At 35.7% G+C, this 23,143-nt stretch overlaps 1 protein-coding gene across 6 annotated transcripts in view; it reads left to right on the forward strand.

Moving 5' to 3' along the window:
* The window catches only part of PH4alphaEFB (prolyl 4-hydroxylase subunit alpha-1), a 294,206-nt gene that overhangs the window by 8,609 nt on the left and 262,454 nt on the right, over positions 1–23,143 (forward strand). For 2 of the 6 annotated variants that reach the window (XM_090409648.1, XM_090409649.1), the window contains exons 2-3: positions 16,368–16,477; positions 17,316–17,535. In XM_090409648.1, the coding sequence (XP_090265774.1) occupies positions 17,339–17,535 (197 nt within the window). In that variant the 5' untranslated portion in view covers positions 16,368–16,477; positions 17,316–17,338. The remainder of the gene's footprint in view (positions 1–16,367; positions 16,478–17,315; positions 17,536–23,143) is intronic. The other 4 variants (XM_090409643.1, XM_090409644.1, XM_090409645.1 and 1 more) reach the window with 3 other exon arrangements.

Consider the following 23,143-nt stretch of genomic DNA (forward strand, 5'->3'; position numbering starts at 1 on the left):
AGAATAATGTTTTCATTTGTGAAAATTATTCTAAATTTTTTGTTTTGTGTAACTGACAATAAATTAATGCTTTATTTACATCCTTTACCCACATATATGATAAGGTTAAAAACATTATTAAAACATTGCGTCATCGACAAGTAGTAAAAGAAACATTCATTTGTTGTATGATGAAATTCACCTTACAATGGTGGTCTGAAACTTTACATGCCATATGACTGGGGTATGCCTTTACCATTTTGCTGGTTTTGCTGCCCTCCAAACTTGTCACTCTTAGGCATTACCTTAGTTGGTTAAGATAGCTCTGTGAATAAGAGAGAAATGAGAACGCTAAGCTAGCATTATACAAGGCCATGTTCAAGCCCTTATAGATCTGAGAGCTGGGGTCAGAAGTAAAACATTCGATCAAAGACTGGAGACCACATATGAGAGTTCCGAGAAAAATGAGGGGACAGAACAGATGGCATTAGTGGCAGAATCATATTAAAAATGAAGTATTAGGTAGGAACATGCATTGTTAGTATTCGAGAATGTGTGACAGAGCTAGTCTAAGGTGGTATGGATACTTAAACAGAATGGGAGAGGAAAGGTCAGCAAAACTAGTATTTGATGCCAAGATGGTTGGAAAAAGACCCAGAGGAAAACCAAGATCTAGGTTGATTAACACAGAATTATCCTAGAAGATAGAAGAAATATAAGATATGACTATATTGAAGTGCTTACAAGTGATCAACTAATTTAGAGGAACATGTTTTTGTGATAGGATATTAGTATCAATGTAAATTTAATCGTATATTTTTTCAGTATCATGTATACCCCCCCTTGAGGGTGCATATCAGAGAATTGATATCCCTAGTCATGATTATGCTGCAAATTAAAGCAAACCAAAAATTTCAGTGAATGAAACTTCCTCTTCAAAATGCTATTTCTGTCACTCATTGCTGATCACCACAGTTTGATATTATACATTGCCTTCAACACGTTTAATGCCTGTGCACTTGCCATCATTCTAGCAGTGTATTCCAGTCATTCACTATTCTCCAATGCAAAAAAAAAAAAAAATAAATGCATACAGGAATGACCTCTTATTCTCCTACTGCCTGTTATCCTATGCAATAATCTTTCCAGCTCTCATAGTGGACATATATATATATTTCCATTTTCCTTATAAATCCAGGTAACTAGATATGTGTACATAAATTTATCAGTATCATCATCTTATTCCTGCTTTTAGGCATCCTCATTATAGCAGCAGTCCTCTTAGTAACTTTGGTGACTTATGCAAGTCACTATCCACCAACATCCTCCCCATATCCCTTGCCTCTAACGCTTGAAGTGAAATTCCACTTCTTATGTGCTATGGCCAAAGTGCATTACATCACTTTACATTTGCAAAATTGAACTGATATCATCATCATCAAATTCCTGACATATACCCTCAAGGGGTTGTACAGGATATGATAGTACTACATGAAAAACTAACATCATTCTAACTTCTTATCTATAAATTTATTCCAAATCAATCTGTTACCTCTGAAGACTCCAAGATATGAGATCTTGTATTTCTGTCTTCTAAGGCACTTTTTACTGTATAAATCCACCTATATCTTGGTCTTCCTTTGGGTCTTTTTCCTGCCAACCTGGCAGAGAACACTTGTTTTGCTAATATTTCCTCTTCCATTTAAATGAGCATACACCTGAGATCAGCTGTGCTAACACATTCTTAGATGCTGACAATGTCAAGTTATTTCCTCGCATTTAATATCATATTGTCATTGATGCCATCTGTTCACTTCCCTAATCAGTCTTTCTCAGGACCCTTGTATATGTGGTCTCTAGTCTTTGGTCAAGTGTTTTACTACTAACCCAGCTCTCAGATCCATAAGTTAAAATTGGTTTGAACACTGTCTTGTATACAGCTGATTTAGTGTTTTGACTAATTTCCCTCTTATTCCATATAAATTTATTCAGTAGACTTCCTACCATGCCAGCTTGGTTGATTCTGTTGTCTATTTCCATATTTAATTTACCGTCTTCACTAAAAATCGTGCCTAAGTAGCTGAAATGCTTTACTTGTTCTATAGTTTCTCATTCACAATGCAGTTGATATTTTCAATGCTTCTGAATATTTTCATTGTCTTTGTCTTGTTGCCGACCTTCATACCTGACTAAACTGAACAGTTATTCAATTTAGTCAGGAATCTTGCAAAATTGTACTGGATTTATGTAAAAGTATAATGTCATCCAGGAACCAGTACCAGTGGAGAGTGAAGTGAGGTGGGCACTGCAACAGATATCCACTAAGAAAGCACCAGGAGGAGATGGAATACCCATTGAGCTGCTCTTAGCCCTGGGAGAAGAGGCAGTTAAAATTTTAATAGCTCTATGTCAGTAAATTTGGATCACAACTACATGGCCTCGAGAATGGAAAAAATCAGTTTATATACTTTTATTGAAGAAAGGCGATGCAAGAGAGTGTGAAAATTACAGAACTATAGCATTGATTTCTCATGCAAGTAAAGTCTTACACTTAAGATCATTCAGAAAAGACAGGAACCATTCATGAAGAGAGAAATTCCAGATGAACAGGCAGGATTTCGAAAAGGCAGAGGAACAAGAGATCAAATTGCCAATGTGAGATGGATGATAGAAAGAGCACAGGAATATCACAAGAATGTCTACCTTTGTTTTCTTGACTATAGCAAGGCTTTTGACTCTGTAGATCATGTGAAACTGTGGAATGTGTTAAGAACAATGGGCATCCCAGAGCATTTCATTATCCTTCTGAGGAATCTTTATTATGAACAAGAAGCTATTGTCCGAACAGATCTTGGAGAAACTGAGTATTTCACAATAGGTAAAGGGGTGCGACAAGGATGCATTCTATCTCCATACCTGTTTAACTTGTACAGCAAATACATTTTAAGAATGGCAGGGCTGGAAGAGTCTTCAGTTGGAATTAAAATTGGTGGAAAAAATATTTGAGTTATGCAGTTGATTACCACCTTGCTAGCAGAATGCAAAGAAGATTTGAAGGAACTTATTATGAAAGTTAAAGAAGAAAGTGCTAAATATGGTCTTAAACTTAACCTCAAAAAGACAAAAGCTATGGCAACTTGTGAACTTAATGATTTTAAAGTAGATGGGGAGAAAATGGAAGCAGTTAACAATTTTGTGTTTCTAGGATTTCGAATTGATAAAGATGGTTATTGTACCGAAGAAGTTAGAAGATTATTATTATTCAGAAAAAAAGTAATGACAAATTTAAGCAAGATCATTAAAGATAAAGATATTAGCCTCACAACAAAACTGAGAATTGTGAAAGCAATGGTATTCCCTGTGGTGCTATATGGATTTGATAGTGCCAAGAGTGACAGTGTGTTTTGATGAACGGTCGGAAAATGAGTTTCAAACAGAGAGCTGCAATTGACTTTTGTATTAAATTTGGTAAAGGTTTTACCGAAATGCATCAAATGCTTCAAAAAGCATATGGTGATGAGTACTCAAGTTTATGAGTGGTTTAAGTGATTTCAAAGTGGCTGTGAGACGCTTCAGGACGACGAAAAGCCAGGCCGTCCAAAAACTGGACTGAGCAAAGTTAACATCCAAAAAGTGCATGATTTCATCAAAGAAAATCCAAAATCGTCCATGAGATTGATTGAAGATGAATTGGGGATTCCAAAATCAACTGCACACAACATTTTGACCAAGAGTTTGGGCCTTCGTGAATTGAATTTGTGATTTGTTCTCCACAAATTGACCGACAACCAAAAAATGTATCGAATTGAACACTGCAAGGACCTCATTAAAACCGCTCATAAGGACAATCAAACTTCCTTGAAACGATTGTTACTGGTGACAAAACATAGTGTTTTGAGTATGAGCCCAAAACGATGCGTGAGAGTACTGAGTGGAGACTGCCAGAAGAGAAGGGCATCCGAAAAAAAGTAAGGTTTTGTTTTGTTTCTACGATTCCAAGGACATTATCCACAAAGAATTCATTCCCCCTGACCCAAACGGTCAGTGGTGAATTTTATCTCAAAGTTTTGAAGCGATTTTGAGAATTCATCGCGTATGGCATGAATATCGTTATGACCGACTGTTCATCGAAACACACTGTCACTCTGCACTATAACTCGGCTTCTAATGAAACAACTGTCATAAGCAGTTGACACAACACTAATGAAGGTTGCTGCTTTCAACAACAAAAAGATAAAACAGGTGGTGCCACTAGTTCTATTTTCGAAAAGTTAGGTTTCTTTTTGGACCTATATCCAGGGCATCATCATCATCACAGTGAATGTTTGTGGAGAGAACACTTTGTTGTCATGGTCCTTTATTAAGTGTATACTATTCCAAATTATCAAATTTAATCTTCACACAGTTCTTATATTTAACATACACATTCTTGATCATGACTTTTTTCTATGCCTGTCTTTTCCAGACTTTCCACACATTTTCCCATTGAACCCAATCAGAAGCTTTTTCCAAATCAGAAAATGACATAAATAGGTGTTTTCCAATTTAAAGATGCCACATAACCATTTCAACCTTCACTACTAGAAACTGTGATCTGTTCTTCATCTTCCTTAATGCTTCTTCAATCTCTGGACTTATTTGCCTATCACTCTCTCTTCACTGTATTCATTCCAGTTTATTTCACTGTGGCTTTAATCTTTGTATAACAAATCTCTAAAATAGTGTTGCAACATCATCCTAATCGCTCTCTTCCAGTAGTCACAAGATTTCCATCTCCATTTATTAAAAAACTTGGTTCCTCGTTGCTTCTTCTATTCTTCATTAGTCCATATAACATTTTCTTGTTCCCATTACTCTCTGTTTCAAGCATATGCAGAAATTCAACCCAGCCTTTTATGGCTCTTTCTCAGTTTTATAATTTCTCAGCTCTATGCATTAAAAGAGGTGATGAGTGATTCCAGAATAGCAATATGGAGATTCCATAGTTAGAGGACTAGTTACTGAGAGAGTCCATAAGGTCTGCTGTCCAGGAGGAAGAATGAGTAGGATCATTAAGGCATTAGACATAAGGAAGAAATGAGCAAGAGAGTTAGTTGCAATTGTGGAGACAAATGATTTAAGTGGACATAAGGAGGATGTGGGGACGAATATCAGAAGCTGTTGAGAAGAGTGAAAGGTAACAGAGTGATGTGCGTGGGGAGTTGAGACTGAACAGATATATGTGGTAAGTGGTGATGAAGGTAATTGAATAGGTGTGGTGGGGAAATCACAACCATTAAGTGGCTTAGATACGACAGGTTATAGGCCTAAAAATGAATTACTGTGTTTATTTACAAATGCTAGAAGTATGAGAAATGAGGGAGATGAAATAGTTTCACTGATTGAGTTTACCTGCCCTAAAATCATTGGAATAAGTGAACATGGTTGAATGAAGATGATATCATAATGGGAATAGAAATAAAAGGATACAGTATTTTTTGTGAGGATAGAAAGAACAAGAAGGGATGGGGTGCTGCTGATGATAACAGGAAAATTATGTCCACAAAAAGTGGACATGAAAACAGAAAATAGTGACAGTGGTTATGAGGCAGTGTGGTGTAAAGTGGAGGTCGACAGGAAGGAATATTTTGTTGGATGTTACTGTAGCCCTGGAAATGTGGAGGGCACTGATTAAGAAATATATAAATAACTTGGATTAGTGAACAAAGGAAGGATAATTATTATGGGTAATTTTAATTATTGTGATATAGATTGGAATGAAGAGATAGCATTTGGGAATAAGGAAAACGAATTTCTCGAGTTCTTGAAAGATAACTATCTGAGGCAGCACATGAAGGAGGGCATGCAATGGTCGAGAGTTCTAGATCTGATCTGAATCATGAGGAAATTAAGTGTGGGGAGAAATAGGAGAGGATGGCTTAATTGTGTGAGTGAGTAGGAGGTATTTGAGGAAATAAATAAACTGGATGTCAATAAGGTGATAGGATTTGATGATATATCACGATGCATCTTAAGGGAATGTTCTAGGGAATTGGCAGTAACATTGGCATGCCTATTTAATAAAAGGCTTGCAAAAGCACAGGTTCCAAGGGAGTGTAAGGAGGGTAAAATTGTTCCACTGCATAAAGGTGGTGATAAGGCTGTAGCTTTTTGTTGAAAGTTTTTTTCCACTTGGTTATACTATAAATTAAAGATACCAAGAAATTATATACTTGGTTTAATCCTTTATCCAAGTGTAAGCAAACAAGTTTGCGCCTGAAGTATTTTCAGGACTAGGGCAACTCGTGGTAAAGGTGGTATGACTTCACATCACTTGCCTTATTATCCCATAATGCAAAGCACATCTCCTTGCAGACATGTATAATGCTATGAATTATGGGAAGAGTCACTACCTTTATTGGTTTTGACCTTTATTGAGGTCTCATCAGTGGGAGCCAGAGGTGATACCAAGGTTAATTTAATGCAAAAGTCATTTTTTCCTATATGAGTTGCCAAAAAGTGTCACACCTTATTACTAAAATACTCTGGATTAGAGATACTCTGGATTGTTGAAAGTTTTTTCCTTAGTATCACTTCCTTGGTATCCTTGGTTTTTTCCTTAGTTTAACCTTGGTATCTTCCCCGAGTCTGGCTCCCACTGATGAGACCTAGGAGATGTGCTTTGCATTGGGATACTAACAAATGATGTCAAGTCATACCACCTTTACCACGAGTTGCCCCAATCCTGAAAATACTGCAGGCGCAAACTTGTTTGCTTACACTTGGATAAAGGATTAAACCAAGTATATAATTTTTCGATATCTTTAATTTATAGTAAAAAGTGGAAAAAAGTTTCAACAACTATCTTTAATCCCGAATATTTTAATAATATGGTGTGACACCTTTTGGCAACTTGTATAGGAAAAAATGACTTCTGCATTACTTTAACCTTGGTATCAACTCTGGGTAGTGACCCTTCATACATGTCTGCAAGGAGATGTGCTTTGCATTATGGGAAGGCAAGTGATGTGAAGTCATACAGTCAGTTATATTAAGGGTTTCTATAGGATTAATTCAGAGGATATTTTTGAGATCAGGACTGGTGGTGGTGGGAGAACTAGGGGACACCTATGGAAGCTGGGCAAGAGTGTGGTTAGCAGGGGTGTTAGAGCTGGGTTCTTTACTTTTAGAGTGGTAAATGAGTGGAATAAACTGCCAGAGTCTGTGGTGGGTGCTATGACGGTGAGTGAGTTCAAGGCAAGGTATGATAGATACTGTGAGAATGCCGTACAGTTGTGTGGACACGATGTTTAGGGCCTCCCTCGATGAGTCTAAGGACTCCCTGGATTCGCCTGTAATAATAATAATAATACCACCTTTACCACGAGTTGCCCCAATCCTTAAAATACTTCAAGTGCAAACTTGTTTGCTTACACTTGGATAAAGGATTAAACCAAGTATATAATTTCTTGGTATCTTTAATTTAAAGGCTGTAGCTTCAAATTATAGACTAATTTGTATATCAGGAGTTGTGGTGAAGGTACTGGAGAGATTGGTGAGAAGTAGGATACAGAAATGGGTTTGTTAAAGGAAGATCGTGTTTCACTAACTTATGCACTATAAGAAGGTGACAAATATCTTGGACAGGGGAGATGCATATAAGTGGTTATTTGGATTTTGCAAAAGCTTTTGATAGACTGACTGCTACATGACAACTTGGTAAATAAACTAAAACAGATGGGATTGGATAACAGACTTCTGAGTTGGATCAATGACTGACTGACAGATAGTATCAGAAAGTTGTATATGGGGGGTGCAGTATCCTGAAAGATGGTGCACTGCAGAGGTTAGGTTTGGGACCATTGTTGTTCAGTTTGTACTTTAATGATATTGGATGGGTTTAACTAGTGATATGCAGCTGTTTGTAGATGATGCAAAACTGGGGAGAGCAATGCAGAGTCGAGCAGATGTTATGGACTTACAAGAGGACTTGAATAGATTGTATGAATGGACAAATAAGTGGAACTATCAGTTCACTGTTGCAAAGTGTAAGGTTTTGAGATTTGGTAAGCAACAATGGGATGCAAAGTATACACTTGGTGGGGAAACTCTAAAGAAAGTAGAGGAGATGAGAGATCTAGGAGTGATGGTGGACAAGGTCCTGAAATTCAGGGGCCACATTGCACACACCTGAAGATGTCACATCGGATAATGGCAATGATGCACTGGACCCTGACATGCTGAAATAGAGAGGTTTATGATGGCATTGTACAAGGCCTTATATGGATTATTGTGCACAGATTTGGTCACTGGGATTTTTTCGGTCCCTTTAATCATGGTGACAAGGATATGTTGGTAAGGGTCCAGAGAAGATCCACACAGGTGGTCAGTGGTCTTTGTAATGTGGAGTACAAGGACAGATTGAGTGAATGTAAGTTGCAAAGCCTTGTGAATAGGAGGGAGGGGAGGATATGGTTGAAACATAGAAGCTAATCAGGGGATGTTATCAGATTGACATGGAAGAGATTTTTCATAGAATTGGATAGAGGGGGTAGAACAAGAGGCCATCACTGGAAACTCTATAGGGATGGTGTGAGCAGAGGAGTGAGGAGAAAGTTCTTTGCATGTAAAGTGGTTGGAAGTGGTGAGTGGAATGCATTGCCTGAGTATGTTGTGAGTGTACAATAGACACGTGTGTTGAGGCTTAAGTGCTGTGAAGAATTCATGTTAGAGGTTTAATGGAATATTAACAGCACTGAGAAAGGATTAAAACTAATTTTATTAAAATTAGTTTTAATCCTTTCTCAGTTTAAAGACTTTTAATCCTTTCTCAGATTAAAACTAATTTTATTAAAATTAGTTTTAATCCTTTCTTAGTGCTGTTAATATTCCATTAAATCTCTAACATGAATGTACAATAGACACATTGAATCAGTTTAAAGCACTGTTGGATGAGCATTGTGTGCGATAGTGTGTACCTCCGATGATAAGCCTCCATGAAGGTCAGAGATTCGTCAAGTGACGATTCTCTGACCATTTCTGTCATCATTTGATCTAATCTTTACTAACTTCATGTCAATTTTTATTTTTTCTAATCTGGGTTTGAATCCTGTCTAAGGTGTATGAGTCTTTTTGTGGATTTTTTTTCCAACTGAAGGTGAGTTAGCCAGTCGCATATGGTGGAATGGTTATTTCTCCTGGAAATCAAGTTTTTCATACCAAAAAATAGACAGCTGGTGAGAACAACACAATCTGAAAAAGAGAAGAACACTTATTTTTTCTTAGGTTGCTATTTACAGACATAATATACTGGCCATTTCAGCTGTAATTCCACAACAACAATGGGATATCATTACCTGCTGTCACTCTTGCATATCCTTTCTTCTACTAATTATACAACTCCTTTAGCCGACTTCACTAGCTGAGTGAGCAGTAGTCTACTCCGTAACCTAAGTCATATGTTTGAATTTCATTGTGGATGTAATTGTTTTCAAATTTCTTTAGTTGGTAGGTGAATTTCATCACCCATGACCACAGCTTTGTTTGAGTCCATTAGTGACGTGGAAAGTTTCATCTTTGGTGTCTAGAGAAGTGTGTTTGGATTATCAAATCCTTGGCCCACCGATTGTATTACTTGCTGTACAATGTGCACAATATTTTGTGAGTGTAATTTACAGTAAAAAAAAATATACATATATATGTATAGAATTCTCTAGTTTTTTTGATTAGTGGTTAACCATTCTCTTTGCATATGTTAGTTTCTCTTTTCTGACTACATGTCACCTTCCTGGCCCTTATACTCCATACATTGACGAGCTCCCCCCCCTCCCACTCTTTTTGTATCTCTTCATATCAGTGAAGGATGGGTATCTCTCATATCCATTCTTCATTGATCCTGTATAATCTTGATTCATTCATTTTACTCTCGATCTATTTATCCTTCTAACTCTAGGGATACAGCTTGATATTGCCATCATCACTGATCTCAAACCAAGTCATCACTTTCCCCTCCTGCTGGTCATGCTACAGAAAGTCACCATTCTGTTTTCTATGCGAGTTTCACACTTCTCTTTTCTTAACTGAAACTGCATGTCAATTTCCCACATCAAAACCACATAATCACTCACCATCTGTAGCATTATGGTGACTTTTTTTTTTTATCATCATATGAGATATTATTAAATCCAATGCACTTGGCCTTTGTGATGCCTCTGCCACATATTGTGTGAAGTATTCCTGAGAAAAAATTCAGAACTCATTCTGATGTGGTGTTTCCAGTCAGTTGCTTCCATAATTAATTACATATTCCCACCTAACTGTCACTATATGAGGTTGAAATATCTGGTAATTATTATTGTTATTATTAATAACACCAGACTTCCATGTAGGTGAGAGGCTCATTGTGGGAGGTGCATGCACACACACAAAGCCTGTCAAATTGTTTTAAACTCATTCAATGTATTCACTTTCACCACACTGTCAGGCAATGCATTCCATTCACCAACTATTCTCCATGCACAGAACTTGTGCCTTTGCTGACACCCTCCTTATACAACTTCCAGGGATATCCTCTTGTTCTTAAACGTGTGGACAGACTTATGTGTTCGTCGAACATGTTGTTTATTTTTTTATGGTATATATTGGAACACAGAAACTAAGTAAATAATTAATTTATTAACTTATTCCTGATATTTCGCTGGTGTTATAACCAGCATCTTCAGAGCACAAAAACACAGTTTGTTACAATACGCGAGATTATGACAACATGGTGTAATCAGCAGACTGGTTAAACAAAATTGTAGCAGCAACACAAAGACTAGAGTCTTGATTTTTTGGCGCCCTCTATCTGAAAAAAAAAAAAAAAAAAGGCATACTAGTTTTTTCTTAGGATGACTGTCTCCCAGATCTTAGGCAAGTTGATACAGCCATATTTGTTGAGATTTGGAGTGTGTTCAGGGCTTCTGTCGCCTCTAAGAACAATCTCTCTGACTTATAAGAGTTTCTGTGTAGTACTTTTGTGTTTTTCCAGTTGATCCTGTGTGCAGGGGTATCCAGAGCATGGTCTGCTAGGCACGACTTGCCATAATGATAATTCCAGACGTATCTTTTGTGTTCGTTGATGCGGATGTTCACAGTTCTTCCTGTTTGACCGTAGTAGGCTTGATTACATGAGCAGGGTACTTGGTAGACTCCTGGATGTGATAAAGGGGGGGAATGCTGTCCTTGGGTGAGCGGATAAGGGTAGATAATTTGCTACATGGTCTGAATGTAGTGCGTAGTTATGTTTATTGAGAATTCTTGAAATCTTTTCAGATGTGCCTTTGATGTATGGGATGGTGATTGTTTTGTTGTAGTTCTCTGTGGTGGATGGTGGGAGGGGTTTCTTAGGAGCGTTTAGTATTTTGTTTATCTTGTGTTGATTATAGCCATTGGCCAAGAAGGTGTGGCGTAAGTGAGCCAGTTCAGCAGCAAGAGCATTGTCATTGGAACAGATTGTTCTGGAAGCATCTGGAACCAAAGAGAATGCATTTCTCGAGTTTTTGAGGGATAGCTATCTTAAGCAGTATGTAACAGAGGCATAAGTACGTAACACATGAATCGAGGACTCATGAATTTGATTATCTCATCAGAGGATATTATTGTTGGATTATCTCCAGTTGGTGAAAATAACCATGAAGTGATCACTTGGGTGATAGCTGGCCATATCAGGGCTTCTGTGAGAAAGAATTATATGTAGAACCATAAGGCAGGTGATTATGACAAACTCAGGAGGCAGCTTGCAATGATAGCATGGAATGAGGAATTGGATGGAAAGGAAATCAATGCTACTTGGCCTCTACTCAGAAACTATCCGACAGAGGCAATGACTGAGTGTGTTCCAGAACCTCGAAGAAAAAAGCATTGTGGAGGCAGCACAAGATGAGTGGAGATAATCAGTTACATGAGTAGTACAGAGAGGAAGTAAGGAAGGTGACTCACTTGATAAGGGTAAAGAAAGTGCAGTATGAGCAGATGAGTTAGCAAATGAGGTTAAGAGAAATCCTAGGGAGTTTTTTTTTTTCAATATGTGGCTAGTAGAAGGAAGTATGATTATGGGAAGATAATGGTCAGTGATAATGGAAGAATGATAAACACCGAGGAGGATATAGTAGAAATGATAATGAGCAGTTCATTAAAGTATTGGGGGACATCAATCATGGACTTATTTATGCATTTGGGCATCCCCTTGGCAACGGTATTAACACTAGCTGATCCTTCCACCCCCAGAAGCAACTTTTATGCATTTATTGTGCATAGAGCTTTTAATCTAATCTATTTAAAATGACTCTCAGAAGATGGGACAAGATTTTATCAGAGCCTAAAATGACCATAATTTCTGTGAATATAGAGGGTGTATCAATACGTAAAGAACTCTTGCATAAACTTTGTCAAGAATTAAATTGTGATATACTGCAGGATTGTGACGTATGCAGGAAATACACAGAGATATAAATCAATGACGTCCACAAATTCCAGGAATGAAATTGGCAGTTGAACATCCCCATAGCAAATATGGTAGTGCCATTTTCATTAGACCAGACCTTCAGATCCTCACAACATCTATTACAGAGGAGAATGACATAGAGATAATCGCCACAGAATTGAGTAATTCTGTCATCTATTTCATCTCCAAACCCCCCAAATGTAGCTTTCTTCTTTAAATCTCCTGTCTATCTTAACAGGCAGAAAGTGTCTTTCTTTCTTTATTGGTACTTTAATTGCCACAGTAGTATCTGGGATCACCCGCAAGATGATACAAATGTAGAAGCTGTGTTGGAGTGTGCTGAATCATACCGGCTATCCCTTATCCATGATAGTAAATATTCTCCTTCCTTTTATAGCAGAAGATGGAAGCAGGGCTATAACCCAGATCTCATCTTTGTGAATGAGAGGGTAGCCCACCAGTGCCTGAAAGCTGTTTGTGTGCTTATTCCAAATTCACAACATCGACCTATAATGTATCAACTACTAGCAGCATTTGGACCACAAATTGCTTACTTTAGATGAAGATAAAATTTTAAAAAGTGAACTGGGAAAAATTTCCAACCTATTAGATGAGAATATTAACCCGGTTCCAGAGGCATTTGACTGATTCAATGAAGCCGTTCGGATATGCACCCGAGAAGCCATTCCAAGAGGATGTAGAATTAACTATTTCCAGGGATTAGCTCCTGAGATAACTTCTCAACTGATAGAATATCACAAGTTATTTGAAAGAGATCCTTTTAGTGATGAAACTATAGCAAGCAGATAACAGGTTGTCACATCTATATCTGAAGCAAAACACAAACAATGGATAAAGTTAATGAATGAAATAGATTTAGGAAGGAGAAGCCAAAAAGCTTGGAGGCTGCTTAGATGCCTCAGCAATGATCCAAACAAAACTTCGACACATTCTAATGTCTTGACAAATAAAATAGCACACTAATTTCTTAAAAGTGGCAAACCTATAAATTAAAATTCAATTAAAATGTAAGAAAGGAAAAGCAGCAGGTCTGGACGAAATCTGTATTGAGTAAATCAAGGAATTTGGTCCTGCAACCAAAGACTGGATGCTGCATTTGTTCAACAGTTGTATTAATACCTGCAAAATACCCAAAGTTTAGAGAAGAGCTAGAGTTATTGCAGTTCTCAAACCAGGGAAAGATGCAAGTGATCCCCAAAATTATAGACTTATTTCTCTTGTGTCATCTGTATAAGATGACACGAGAGTGAATGATCCTCGAAAAATTAACAAGGATAATTGATCCACTCCTAATTCCTGAACAAGCAGGCTTTCGAGCTGGGAAAAGTTGTACGTTGCAAGTTCTTCAACCAACACAATATATTGGGGATGGTTTTGAGAACAGGAAAATAATGGGTAGTTTTCATAGGCTTAACTGCTACTTATGATACTGTTAACCACTGCATCTTGGTAAGTAAACTGTACAAAATGATGGAAGATTATATTGTAACTCAACTAGTTAGATGCCTTCTTCAGAATCAAATATTTTTTGTCGAATTTCAAGGACAATGTAGTCACTGGAAGATTCAGAAGAATGGCCTCCCTCAGGGCAGTGTTCTGGCCCCAATTCTTTTTAACATCTATACAAATGACTAGCCTCTCCTCAAAGATACAAAAAGCATTATCTGTGCTGACGATCATGCCATTGCCACTCAGGTAGATCATTTTGAGAGTATAGAACAAAAGCTCTCTGAAGCACTGATTGAACTCAGCCCCTTACTATATTGAAAACCATTTGAAACCTAATCCCTTAAAAACCCAAGTCTGTGCTTTCCATTTAAAGAATAAACAAGCAACAAGGAAACTACAAATAACTAGGGAGAGTACTCACTTAAATCATTGTCCAACACTTAAATATCTTGGGGTAACTTACTGTGCTCTCACTTATGAAAGACATTGTATAAATACAAAACATAAAGTAACTACAAAGAATAGTATTCTCCAGAAACTATCCTGTACTACCTGGGGAACGCAGGCTCGAACAATAAGGACCACTGCCTTGGCTCTATGTTACTTGGCTGCAGAATACATGTGCCCTGTATGGTATAGGTCCTGCTTTGCCAAGCAGGTGGATGTCGCCTTAAATGAAACATGTAGACTCATTACTGGTTGTTTGAGACTGACACCTCGGTCTCAAACAACCATCCTCTTGAAAAAATCTACTGTGTGGCTGGCATAGCATCTCCAGATATTAGATGCGAGATGGTGGCTAGAAAGGAGAGGCTTAAGGCATCTGTGTGTACGGACCATCCTCTATTTGGATATCAACCTGTCCATCAACAGTTAAAATCCAGGAAAAGTTTTCTTGAAAGCCTTACTGAACCACTCCAAAAATCAAAAACTAGCCTCATGGAAGACAGAGAAAGCTGGACTATTCGAAAAGCTTTAAATAGACTGTGACGGGGCATCAGAAGATCCAAGGACAATGTAAAAAAGTGGGGGACTCTCATGCGAATTGTCCCTTTGTGAGTGTAGGGAGGAGCAAACTATGGCTCATCTCTTGAACTGTAGGTTATGTCCCTTTAGTTGTACAATGGACAATTTGATTAGTGCCACACAGCGACGGCTTGTACATAAGCACTGCGATGCTGCAGCACCCCCAAGGAAAAAACGAAAAAATTAAATTTTGATTGCGTTTATAAATAATAACAATGCTGACAACATTATATAAATGCAATTCAACGTGTTAAAGGTTACTACAGCTTATGTTTCGACATTGATTGAATAGTTAATAATTGGAATTGTTCGATTAATGCTTTAGATTATGAAACAAATGCACTGCGATCTAACACAGTGTCAGAATTATCACGTTCGACCAATTGAAGCTAGACTCGCCGATATTTATTTGCACTTGTCACTGCACGTAACAAGAGAATCCAACACTGCTCCACGAGCAGTGTTGCTACAGATAAATTGTATGCTTGCACGCATTATTTTTGTGTACAAAACTTTTATCATTGGTGTGTGTTCACCAATGATAAAAGTTTTTTATTAATAAATTGGTTATTGATTAGGAAAAAAATGAATTATTTTTCTTATTTTGTATATGCAGCACCCCCACTTAAAATTTTCACTGGCCACTACTGGTGCCACACTAATGCTTGTGATCTGGCTAAAATCTGGGCAGCAAAAATTTGATGGACCGTCTAGTGTACTTTTACTTTGCATATTTATGCTGTAAATTGTGTTTTTTTTTCCTTTTTAATTCCAATATATAATCGATTTTTTTTGTTAATTTATGTGTATTTGAACTATGTTGCATTCTGATGCAAATGAAAAAAAAAAAAACAATTAAAGTATTCCATTCTTGTGATTGTAACATAATGCAGAACTTTAGAGCAGTGGGAATGGGGGGGGGGGGACCACTGATGGTGAGCGAGGAAGAGGTAATATCAGGAATTGAATGAACTTGATATTTTGGAACTGGAAATGTTGTAGGCTCTGTCTCAATGTTTTCATCATGACTATATTTTATAATGGATAGTTGAGTGAAGCAGCATGTAAGAAATTTCCAGATTTTTATATGCCACTTAGAGGAAAGCGTAGGAATGATGCTAGCCAGATCAATAGAATGATACCCAAGGAAGTACTTCCAGAAGAGATATAAGCAAAAACAGTCTGAGAAAATGGTTGGAGCAAGTTGAAGAGAGGGGTGGATGGGAATTGTCTATTATCTTCATTTCTCTCTTCTATATAGCATTAAGTATTTTTAGTTTTATGCAATCATCCCAAATATGAGAACTGTATTCTTAGAGGTAGTTGGGATTTATATAGTGTTAGCAGTTTTACAAGTAGTTGTTGTATCTTGAGCAAAAATGGGCATCAGAATTTTTTTATTTTATTTTTACTTATTTATTTATTTTAGTTTGCAGCTGTGAGGAGACTGTGGATATGATATGCTTGCCAGGAAAGGCTGAAGATGTCATTTCGCTAGAAGAGATCTGATCTTATCTGGAGATGTGGGTATTATTAAATGTAAGGGATATGTTAGAAATAACTGCAGTATTTCAGTTGATTCAATTTTGATTCTTTTTCATTTTTTTAGTATAGCATTTGTTGTGGAAGATTTTACACCACTGGAATTACTACCTATAAATCTTCAGGTTGTTATAGAAGACTTACAGGTTCAATTCTAATCACCAATCAAATGCATTTTTCAGGATCTCTTTTGTCAGCCATTTCTCAAGTTTGGCAGTCTTTGGCTCTGGTAAATAGGTCTTTTTTTTTTTTTTGCATAAGAACTCCAGTTCTTATTCAACAAAAAAGTATGGTGGAAGATCAAGGAAGAGTTAGTTATTTAAGAAATGTGGAGAGAATTGGTCAGAATTGGATGAGTGGACAAGTCTGGCAGGAGGGAAGAAAATACACAGAATCATCTCAACTGAATTAACATCATAATTGATAGATAATGTAGATTTCAGCTTGAAAAGAGACTTCAGTGAGCGAGTGTATGATAAATGCCACACAATCTAAACAATTTAATGTCTGCTTTGATATAGATATGCATTTGTTTTTAACATTCGAAATTGTCATATTACTAGAAAAATATTCATATTTGAACATGCATTACATGAACATTTAAATGTTTTTATAATTTTTCCAGTATAAGTTACTTTCATTTTCCAATATTTATTCTTTAAAAAAAAAGGGAAAATACTTATTTAATATAATGTTTTTAATGATTTATAAAGATTTTTTAAAACTTTTCATGTTAATTTTTACTTGTATGTTAAATTCCCATATTCATTAAGAGCACAATAATCTAAGCTTCCTGTGTTGAGCATTTCATTAAGCTATTTCCTTTATCTCTTAGCTTTAGAGTGATAGACATAAAAGATGGAGCTAGAGAGAAGGTCAACATGGATGTTGCTGATAGCTTCTTATTTATTAGTATGTGTGATTCCTGATATAAAGTGTGAAATGTTTACTGCTGTTGTGGAATTAGAAAAGCTGCTTTATACAGAAGGGGAAATTGTGAAGACTTTAGAAAAATATCTTCAAGCAGAGGAAGAAAGACTGCAAAAAGTACGAAAGTAAGTTTATTTTTGAGACTAATTTATTTAAATCTTTCTTAAATTATATCATTTTTTTTTCTCTGAACATTTTTAATAGAAGTTCTTTTTAAGGCAAATATTCTATTATCCTTTGTATTCTGTCTGTTCACATATGGACAGCAAACATTAAGTTTGTTAAATCAATTATTATACAATGGCTTTTCTTTCCCCCTCCCATGTCATTCAATTCTGTGTAGCAACAAGTTACTTGGTTTACATAAGAGCTGGACAACAGGTTAATTGTTGGTTTGCATCAGGACTGAAGTGTGATCTTCTGAGCTCCTAAGTCCAGATTAAGAGGTCCCAAAAAAAAAAAATTATTATTCTGGAAAAAAAAGAACAACAAAAATAAACATGACACTGGAATAAATGAAAGCAAAACATTGGTATACTGTAAAGTTAAGATAAAAAGTGTTTTTGCAATAAATTAACTTAAATATTACAATATTGGTGTTATCTTTAAATGATAAGCTAGAAGATTTCATTTTGATAAATGTGATGCTTTGGTACAGATTTTTTATTTATTTATTTTTTATTTTATTTATTTTTTATGTAACTCCTACCAAAGATTGTAAACCTATAATATATAGTACCATCTGCAGGTTAGGGATTTTTCTTTTCTTTTTTAATTAATTTTTCATATTTTTTATATTTTATTTATATTTTACATAATTCAGAAACCTCATTCCTGAGACCAAGTATGGAACTTTTTCATGTGATTTCTGCTCTCGTGGAAGATGGTCCCTCATGCTGAGCAATAAAATTCATCCCCTACCAGAAGACAATCACAAACATCTATAATCATGGGGGAATTTGCAGCCTGTTGGTTGTAGAGTGGATGGTCAGCAAAGTTATCCATTGGTAATTATTGTTTATTCTTTGCATTTTAATGATTAAAAAATTGAAATATAATTATTTGCGTTTTCTGAGCAAACTGTTGCTTCAGGCATGTTCAGTATAGTTAAATAGCAAGCTTGAGATCCATTGGAGTACTCCTGCTACAATTTCCCGTAGGCAATAATGCAGAGGATCTTGACATAAAGAAATAAAGAGGTTGTGGTTCCATTGTATAGTGCCTTAACCAGGTCTTATACGATTGAACCAGAGAAGATTGATTAAGGTGATAACTGGTTTCTGGAATGTGGGATATGTTGACAGATTGAGGGAATACAATTTGCAAAGCTTTGTGAATAGGAGGAGGGGATATGATTAAGACATAAGTTGGTAAGAGGTTGTTACTGGGTTAATGTGGAAAAAATTTTTCATACAATGGGAGAAGAGATAGAACAAGAGGCCATTCCTGAAAACCGTATAAGGAGGTTATGAGCAAGAGAGTGAGGAGAAGATTCTTTGCATATGGAGTGGTTGGCAAGTGGAATATCACTTACTATGTTTTAATAAGGAAATACCATAAGTAACCATATGAATTAAAAATTATAATGGAATTAACTCACGTAAAATATTATTTATTAGTATAATTTTCGCCTGAGTCTCACAGGCATCTTCAGTACTTTATAAAGCTAATTAAACAATAACTGACAATTCCAAAAGGCGCCACCTAAGTAGCTAATGTAAGATAACTAAAAAGGTGAGGAACTGACTAACCTTTCATGAGGAACCGACTTTTGTGAAGGACGCTTGTCTTGTTCCAATGAACTCTATGTCTAGTGATGATGGCATGTTCTGCAAGTCCAGACTGTTCAGGTTCAAGGTATTGAATATAAGACTGGTATTCTTCTAGCCGAATAGAGGCAGATCTTTCTGTTTGTCCGAAATAAGATAATCCACAAGAGCAAGGAATCTGGTAGATACCTGGATAACTAAGATGTGGAAGCTTGTCCTTTGGAGAAGTGAGAAAGGTAGAGATTTTTCTGAAAGGTTGAAAGGCAACAATTTTTTTTTTTTAGTTAGGAAATTTATTGATCTTTTTAGTTATCTTACATTAGCTACTTAGGTGGTGCTTTTGGAATTAGCTTTATAAATGTACTGAAGATGCCTGTGATACTCAGGTGAAAATTATACTAATAAATAATATTTTATGTGAGTTAATTCTGTTATTATAATTTTTAACTTAATATCACTTATTCAGTGTGATGAATGTGAATACATTGAAGGAACTTATGCCTCAGGTTGATGAATTTTGTGTTGGACAGTGTTTACATGAAAAGTCTTTTTGACTCCACTGATGATAATAATATATTATGTTTGTGATGTGTAACATCAGTGAAGATATGACTTAAATTTAATAACTGATCTATTAACATGACTAAACAAGTAGGAAGTATGAGAAAATAAGATTAAAAAAGAATATTTAAAAAAATTAATAAATAAAATAAGACACACCTGGAAAGTGAAACAAATGGTAGTTTGTATACCCCTAGCCACCCAGGGGTATACAAAATACAATGCACATGTAACCTACCATACATAGGGGAAACAGGGCGAACCATCCCAATTAGGAAGGATGAACACAAACGACACATTAAATACCTCCATTTTGGAAAAGTGGCCTTTCTGACCACACACTCCAAACACACCACAGAATTGATTGGAAAAATACCAAATCCCTATGCTGCACCAAGACCTGGTTCGAGAGGAAATTCAAAGGACATTGAAATGCTCAAACATAACCCAAATCTGAACAAAAATGATGGCCTAACCATTCCAAGAATGTGGAGGACCCATCTGCAACTTTTATAGCAACCAGAACAAGCCAAAGAAAATTCCCAATACAAGAAGACTTTAAGTGTTTTTTCCCTTAACATTCCATAGCAACTTGAACTGTACAAGTCCTGAAGAAAATCATAGTATAACAATCTGAACTGTACAAATTCAGAAGAATCTTAGTACATGAGGACTTTAGCAGAGTTTATTGTAGTTTTGTTATTTATTTTATTTATTAATTATAATTTTTTTTAATATATTTTTTTTATATTTTATTTATTTATTTATTTTTCAACTTTATTTTATTTTATTTAATTATCACTAGAGGTCAGGCTAAGAAAAAGATTAATTAACAGCGTAGATTTAATTTACCAGTACATGCTCTTGCACTCTGTACTGGTAAATTAAATCTACGCTGTTAATTAATCTTTTTCTTGGTTCCCTATACACATGTATCCTTATGATGATGACCTCAATACAGGGGTCGAAACATCAAATTGTTATTTTTTTAATAATAAGTAAAATAATCATTTCAACATGTGTGTTTTGTGTCCCTAAATTCGGAAATATGAATGATAGTGTTTGATCTTCTGGATGAAGCTGGGATACAAAGGGTTATAAAAGAGCTGTAATGAGACAAAAAAGAAACAATAAAATCAAAAGAGAGCCTGTGATTGAGTAAATTCAAGAAAAAAAAATATAAAATAGGTATAATAAATTGTGTATATTCAGTTATTAATTATATTATTAACATAATAAACCATAATATCAGAAGTTGGCAATCTCCAAATGGAGAGACAAGAAATGAAATCAATTTCATTCTAACAAATTGCAAAAGAATAGTAAAAAATGTTGAAGTCATTGGTGGTCTGAATGAATACTATGATATTCATTCAGACCACCGTCCAATAAGAGCCACCCTCAAAATACATAGAAAAAGTTAAGAACACATATGGGCATAGTCCAACCATAAAAAAACACCCAAAACAGATAAATTCAGAAGAATTTAGAAAAAATGTGAAAGAAACTGACAGGAAATTAAAAAATGACATCGATGAAGATTTAACAAATTTTAATAATCATTTATTGAATTGCAAAGAAAGAGCCTCCTACCACCTTCCTCCTAAGACCAGGGAATGCATATCAGTGAGAACGATAGAACTATTAAAGAAAAGAAGAAAACTGAAAGATACAGGAAAAGACTGTTTAGAATATAAAATTTTCTGTAAACAGCTGAGGCAGAATATCAAAGACAATCATAATATATATAGAATGAGAAAATTGGCAGAAGCAGCTTGGCTCTGCAGTAGCCTAAAAAAAAGTAGAAACAACCTAAAACAACATTAAAGCAACAACCACTACTATCAGCCTTCATAGACAATCAAGGAAATAGGCATACAAAGAGAGGGGAAATGGAAAAAATAATAAAATCATTTTATGAGCACCTGTACTTCTAAACAAGTAGTCACCACTCCAGTACTAGATGAAAATTTGGACATACCATCTACCTACCTGAGGAAGTAAAAATGGCTATCCACCATATGAAAACTGATCGATCACCAGGAATTGACAGTATAAAATCTGATGAATTAAAAATGGGTGTAGAAATACTCTTTAAAGGTCTAGCATTTCTAGCAGAAAGATTTACTCTATATATATATTGTACAATTAAGGAAAGCACCTACTGAATGGAAAACATCAAAGATCATAATTCTGCACAAAAAAAAAAAGGTAAAAAAGAAGACATCAGTAATTACAGCCCCATCTGTTTATTATCACATTTAACATATTCGCCAGAGTCATTCTAAACAGAATACAAAACTCCAACGAAAATAGCTGCAAAGAACAGGCCAGTTTCAAAAAAGGCTTTTCGACAGTAGACAACATTCAAACTATTACTCAACTAATAGAAAGATACAGAGAATACCAGATGCTATTTTGTTTTATTTTTATAGATTTTAAAAAGGCATTCGACACTGTTGAACATAACACAGTATTCCAAGCTTTAATATAACAAGGAGTAGAAATAGCATATATCCAGCTCATAAAAGATATTTATAAAGAAAGCACAACAAATATCACTCTTTTCAATCACCCAGTTAAAATTAACTTAAGTAGAGGAGTATATCAGGGTGATGTCTTATCACCTGATCTCTTTACATCTACTCTGGACAGTATTATCATTCAAAAATATGACATGAAAGGTGGAATAAACATTGATGGTGAAATGTTAAATATTCTATTATTTGCCGATAATGAGGTATTAATATCTCACTCTCCCGAACTCTTAGAATCAATGCTGAATAATATAGGCCAAAACTGCCAAAAATTGGATTAGAAATACATCCCGACAAAACAGTATGGATGAAAAACGAATACTGTAAAGATTATACAATCACTCTAGAATCCCACACCATTGAAAAAGTCGAAGAATACATCTGCCTTGGACAGTCCGTAAAAATGAATAATGACATATCAAGTGAAATGGCAAGAAGAAAAAGAGCTGCTTGGATGGCCTTCAACAAAATAAAATAAACAATTACCAACCAGAACATAGATATAGAAATAAGAGCCCATCTTTTCAATAGTCACATCCTACCAGCATAACTTATGGCACTGAAACATGGAACACAACTTTAAAAGAAGAACAAAGCTTAATAACAACTCAATGCAATAGAAAGAAAAATGTGCATTATAAATAAAATAGACCACGTAAGAGACACAGAAATCAGGAAGAAATCTGGACTCAAAGATGTAATAAAAGCATTCTACAAAATAGATGGGCAGGACATCTTGCCAGAATGAGAGCAACAGATGCTCTTATTCTGGTGGACAGTCAGAGTAACAAATTTGTATCCAAGACAAAAGGAAACCTGGAAGACCGGTCTTAAAGTGGGAAGACCCAATGATCAAGAAAGTTAGA

The sequence above is a fragment of the Typopeltis vanoorti genome, chromosome 19, assembly GCF_054136105.1.
Source record: "Typopeltis vanoorti isolate ZY-2024b chromosome 19, IOZ_Tvanoo_1.0, whole genome shotgun sequence".
In the NCBI taxonomy this organism is placed as follows: domain Eukaryota; kingdom Metazoa; phylum Arthropoda; class Arachnida; order Uropygi; family Thelyphonidae; genus Typopeltis; species Typopeltis vanoorti.